General features: G+C 45.3%; 1 protein-coding gene across 1 annotated transcript in view; it reads right to left on the bottom strand.

The window, feature by feature from the left end:
* The window catches only part of LOC107099258 (potassium voltage-gated channel subfamily B member 2-like), a 14,206-nt gene extending 8,735 nt beyond the window's left edge, over positions 1 to 5,471 (bottom strand). Inside the window, exon 1 of the mRNA XM_015397313.1 lies at positions 4,887 to 5,471. Within this exon, the coding sequence (XP_015252799.1) occupies positions 4,887 to 5,471 (585 nt within the window). The remainder of the gene's footprint in view (positions 1 to 4,886) is intronic.
* Between the last annotated feature and the right edge of the window lie 455 nt (positions 5,472 to 5,926).

Raw genomic sequence — 5,926 nt, 5'->3', positions numbered from 1 at the left:
ATCATCATCATCATCATCATCATCATCATCATCATCATCATCATCAGAGCTCAAGCAGCTGATGAAGAGGCCGCTCTGTTCTAGGAACTCCTCTAGAACCTCTGGAGATGAGGATGATGATGGACAGCAGTGAGCATCATCTTCATCAGACAGTTAGACCAACAGAGGGTCTTCAGTCAGGCTTCTCTGCAGATCTGCTGCAACACAGACCTCTACAGTAGATCTTTACTGCCCACAGCATCAACACCTGGTGAATAAAGGCTGAGGAGTCAACAATAAATAAAACCTTTAGGATTAATAAAGAATTTGAAGTTGAATTTAAACAGATTTTTATTGATTTTATCTGATTTAAGATGTTTTTTTATGAAGCGAATGGAGACGATGTGTTGGAATTAAAAGCTGAAAAAATAAACTGAACTGAAAGATCTTAGATGGATAGTGATAAAGCATTTTCCTTTGATATTAATATTATAAAAATCATGTTTTACTCGGTTCTGTTAGTTGAGCTAACCGGTTTATCCCCACGGAAAGATTTTAGGTCTGATGATGGAGGTTACAGGAACAGAGTCCAGACTTTCCTGGGTTCTAGTCAGGAACAGACTTGGTGAGGAAACAAGTCGTGTTCCAGTGAACTGAGAACCGGATTAGATTCACTAAAGCTCTGAGTTAAAGTTGAAATCTTTTAGAATCTGGTTTCAGTCCTGGAGGATCTGAGATGTTCTCCTTATGGATGATAACATCATGGAAGCTGTTTCATCTTCTAATTGTTCCTGAGCTCTAGTTAAGCGTTTGGTAGCGGAGCTCTAAACCTGTTCTGGCTTCATTTAACTGATGGTCACGTCCCTCAGAGGCCTCCTGATTACTCCTCTCTCCATCCTCCAACCAGCTGGGATAGACTCATCATCCCATCTGCTCCTAAAAATGGCCCAATACCCTGAAACACTTCATTCCAATCAATTCTTCATATGGGATCTATTTCTTTTCATTTTGGTAAATTTATTTAACAGATTTGCTGCATGATGAGGAACAGAGGAGGGATCAATGGGGGCCACTGCTCTTTACTTTGACCCAGCAGGGCGGCCATCTTTATTCCCACAGGAAGGAATTAGTCTGGTTTCTCCAAAAGCGTCAGGAAGATGTTGAGGACGCTCTCTGCTGTCAGGAGGATCAAATGTTCTCCATCTGGGTGGTGGTTTGATGGAGACTGATGGGCCGCTCATATTTACAGAGAAATTTATTCTAATCCAAGACTTTTGTTGCATAAAATGAATAAAATAAGTTTATTAGTTGTCCATCTGGGCAGGTAGGTGGGATCATCAGCCAGAGGTTGGAGCATTTTGGCTCCTAAAATCTTTTTTAGACGGATCATCTGCTGACCTTCAGTTCCCCTTTTCCAGCATACATTAGAAAAATAAGTTTATTTGAGTCACTAAATATGATGATCTGCCAATGGAATTAGTATTTCTACTCTTATAATAAGATAATTAGATAATATGAACTGGAAATAAGAAAATTCAATAGTTTTTTACTTATTTTAAATGTAACTTTTCTTGTTCAGTTGCAAAATGTCTCCCTTACCTCCTCATTCCAGAACCAAAGACTCATTTAAACTCGTTTTTGCAGCTTCTGGTTTATCTGGAGCACAGACGGTGGAGCTCTGAGGGATCTAGAAATGATTTTCTTCACTTCCTCAGGTTCAGCTCAGCTTCTATTAGTTCTGCTGAATCAGTTCAAGGTTTGCTTTGGTGAGTCAGGTGAGGAGGGAGGGAGGAGGAGCCGCTCAGGTGAGAGAGGACATCCTTCACAGCCACGTTTTGATGGACGGGACCAAAATATGAGGCTGTAGAAGTAACAGAGATAAATCTGACAGTGACTCAGACTCTCTGTGGTCCGGCCGGTGGGTCAGGTGGACTTTAAGCCCTTTTAATTATCTTTGTACCGAAGTGTTGGAGCCTCTGGGTTCAGATGAAGCTCCCATTTACACCCTGTCTGCCCTGAAAGCCTGAAGCTAACTTTAAGATAGTCCTGATTCAGTCAGACCTCCTGACATCTGAGCTGTGCTTTCAGCAGGACTTTCATGGTCCAAGCTTTTCCCTAAGCTCCGCCTCCCTTCTCCAAATTCAATCAGTTCTGGAGGACATGGAGGCTGGCGCTGGAGAGGGGAGGGGCTGCCCAGATGTGTCGGCCCTGCTGAACGCTTGGCTGCATCTGTTGGATCCCAGGAGAGCGAAGCAGCTGGAACCACAAACCTGAACTCCTCCAGCATCACAGCTTCACAGAAGCTCTGATCAGAGAGCAGGACAGGAAGTGATGCGACTGACAAAGGTCCTCTAGACCCAAACACACAGCTGATCAAACTGCTCCTCATTATCCTGATGTTAACATCTGGATAATGGAGAAAATAGCCTGAATTTCCTGTTGGAATCAGTAAAATGTGAAGATCAGGTCTTCAGTCGACCTTCTGGTTCCATGAAGGTCAGCTTCCCTGAAGCTCCAACTAAAACTGAAGCGACGCCTCAGATCTCATCCTCTGGAAAGATGCTGCTTTCATTCAGTTTAATTTAGTAGAAAAAGCCGAACAGACAGGAAACAAAATCATTTCAAACAGCAATCGTCTGGCTTTAAGAAACACTAAAAAAATCAGGAAATAAAATGTGTTTTAATGAAAGACAAACAATAATAATCATCAGAACTCTTCATCAGTCTGGCTCCAGCTTTCTCTGATTGTTTCCAGATCAGCTCTGCAGGTTGGATCCTGGTTCCGGGTTAGGCTTAGAGATCCAGCTATTAGCACGCCGTGACTTTGACCTGATGTGTCTGTTTAAGGAATGTTTTCACTTTTTTTGCTCTATGGCAAGATGCAAACTGATTTAATCATTCTCAAGCATCCTTTCAACTTATGGGATCAGAAAAGTGTCCAAAACCTGAATGTGAAGTTGCTCATTGATTGAAGCTGTAATGGCGGCCATCTTTAGCTGACCTGCAGCCCAGAGCATCAGAGACTGAACATCAGCAGATCCTCCTCAGGCGGTCCTCTTTAGAAGGCTCATCAGTTCCAGCATCATCGCCTCGCCCAGTGCAGACTGGAGATGAATGACTTTCATCCAGTCATCCTCAGTCCACCATTGCTTCTCCTCAGCCCGTTCTAACCTACTTTATTTCTGTTTAGGTGTTGATGATGCTTTCCTTTAGCTTTCCTGGATGGAATCATTTCCTTTAGGCGCTTTCTAACAGTTCGCTCACAGACAATGACTCCAGTTTCCTCCTATTTCTTCCTCATGTTGGGTTTTTTAAACATATTGCTTTAAGTTTTCTTCTCTTAAGGGGTTAAGGGTCTTGCTCAGGAACCCAAAGTGGCAGAGAGAGTGGGACTCAGAACCTCTGGATTTCACTCCCCCAATGGCCGCCACTCCCCTACCAGTAGGGGTGTCAACAATAATCGATTCAGCATCGATGCGGCAACGTGCCATAATCGATTATGTCATTGTTTATTTTCTGGCCTCAAATGGACAAGTTGTGAAGTTTCAATTACTTCTGGGGGCATACCAACAACAATCAAGATGGCTGAGGCGGAGGGAGATGACCGCGATAGACGGGTAGGCCTAATTAAAAACGCACCAAAAGCTTGGAAAGCGGATATCTGGGCACATTTCGGATTTTACAAAGTCAATGGGATTTTGATGCATCGCAATGCATCGTAGAATCGAATTGAATCGAATCGTGAGGGCAGTTCCAAGGCACAACCCTACCTACCGGCCGCCATTTCTTTAGCTGTTTCTGAAAGCCGGAGCGTTGCTGTTTGAAAGGACTTTAGTTTTGTTTCCAGTTGTTTTAATCTGATGAAAAACCAACTGAATGAACGGCGGCTGGTTTAGTGGTGATTCCATCATTTTTTAGGGTTATAGATTCATCATAAAGTGCAGAGAACGATGACTGAATGAGTGGCAGTGCTTCTGATCCGTAATGGACTGAGTGCATCATCTCACCAGGCGGAGCTGTCATTTCCACAGACTGCTGAGACTAATGAGTCTTTAAACTCATTAAACTCATTAAAGGTCATCTGGTCAGATAAAAGAGCTGATCTGCACTGAATGCGTCTCAGAGAGCCTGTGGCTCCATGTTTACGGCGTTCAGAAGGCTGCCGACACTAAAGGCCAGAAACGCCACCGCTGCTGGAAACCTTCACCTACATGTCTACACCTCAGAAAGAGATGAAGGACAGCAGCCATGAGGGGCGGAGCTAAAACGCAGCCTTGTTGTTGAATCCGCCATGTATGATAGACAACAACAACCAGTTACTTGTTTCAGAAACATCGAGGCTTCCTCTTCATCGAGAGAAACAAAGATTGGCTCCGCCCCTCATGGCTTTTCACCTTCTATTAATCTGGTTGGAACCCGTCTCCACCTGATCCGTACTTGAAGCACGATCCGAACCATCAGCTCATCAACCAGAAACTCATCCGGGTCGCCCTCCATTTTCATTTAAAAAAACACCTAAATTACATTTTTTCCTCCTTAAAAACAGTTAAAGTGCTAAACTGTAAAGTTTAATCATTCATTTTCTGAGAAAATAAATGCATTAAATGCTTTTTGTTTTATCACAGAAAATGGGATCCTACGCTACTTCCACCTGTCATCTCCAAACCTACGGTTTCTAATTCGAATGATTAATCACGTTTTTATTTTTCTATCTCGGCCTTTAAAATTCTATTTGTATTTTTGGACTAATAAACCAGATCGATTACTCCACACTGAAGGATTGCAACCCCTGACCCCTGACCTCTAACCCCTGACCTCTGACCTCTGACCCCTGACCAAGACAAGTACACGTAGTGAGAAACGGCCCAGGTTTTGCTCCTCAGCAGTGTGTGTGTGAAGGTCGTTACCTTGGCAGCAATGGAGGAGCTGGGCTTCTCCAGCAGATCCCAGAGCTTCTGCCGTTGGTCCGGGCAGCAGCCCTGCTCCTCCACTTCTCCTTCCTTGTCTCTCAGCGTCTCCGCCTCCCTCCTCAGCTCCTCGTTCATCTGCTCCTTCTTCTGATGGTACCGAGCCTGGCAGCAGGACTCCAGGTAGATCTCATCGATCCCCCAGTAGTCGAGCTCCTGGCCAAAGGACAAAGCGCACATCTCCTCCATCATGTGCAGCTTCCCTGTTCTGTAGAAATTGAGGATGGAGGAGAAGGCCATGGGATGCCGATCAAAGAAATACTCGTTATCAGTCAGACTGTAGTCATCACAGATCTCTAGCAAAGACTCATGGGTGTTACAGTCCCTCAGGCGACCCAGACGCGTCCGAGGCAGGCGGTCCAGTGTCCTCCACTGTACTTCGTGACTCAGACCGCCGACATTGAGCCGGACCCGGCGGGAGCGAGCTTTGGTGCGAATGATGTCGATCGGCTCAGGTGGGAGCAGAGGCGCCATGGCAGGACGGGGGTTGGCTTTGGGGGCACTAAAGTTCACTCTGTCTGTCATGCTGAGCCGACGGGCGCCGCCTCCTCCTGGGGAGCTGGGTCAACTAGATCAGGTGCTGGAAGGTCTCAGCGTTTCCACTGGCTGGATCGGGCCGACCGAGGTCACAGAGCTGGGCTCAGACTGTTGGACTGCTGAGGAGATCCATGTCTGCAGGAAGAGAAGAAACAGAAGTTACACCATGACATCACTCCATCATCAGAGAGGAAGTTAGGTGATGACATCACTCCATCAGTGGAGAGGAAGTTAGACCATGACATCACTGCATCATCAGAGAGGAAGTTAGACCATGATATCACTGCTTCATCAGAGAGGAAGTTAGGTGATGACATCACTCCATCATCAGAGAGGAAGTTAGACCATGACATCACTGCATCATCAGAGAGGAAGTTAGACCATGACATCACTGCATCATCAGAGAGGAAGTTAGACCATGACATCACTGCATCATCAGAGAG

Source organism: Cyprinodon variegatus, unplaced genomic scaffold (assembly GCF_000732505.1).
Source record: "Cyprinodon variegatus isolate N-32 unplaced genomic scaffold, C_variegatus-1.0 Scaffold851, whole genome shotgun sequence".
Lineage (NCBI taxonomy): Eukaryota > Metazoa > Chordata > Actinopteri > Cyprinodontiformes > Cyprinodontidae > Cyprinodon > Cyprinodon variegatus.
This window is presented reverse-complemented; position numbering and strand designations above follow the sequence as displayed.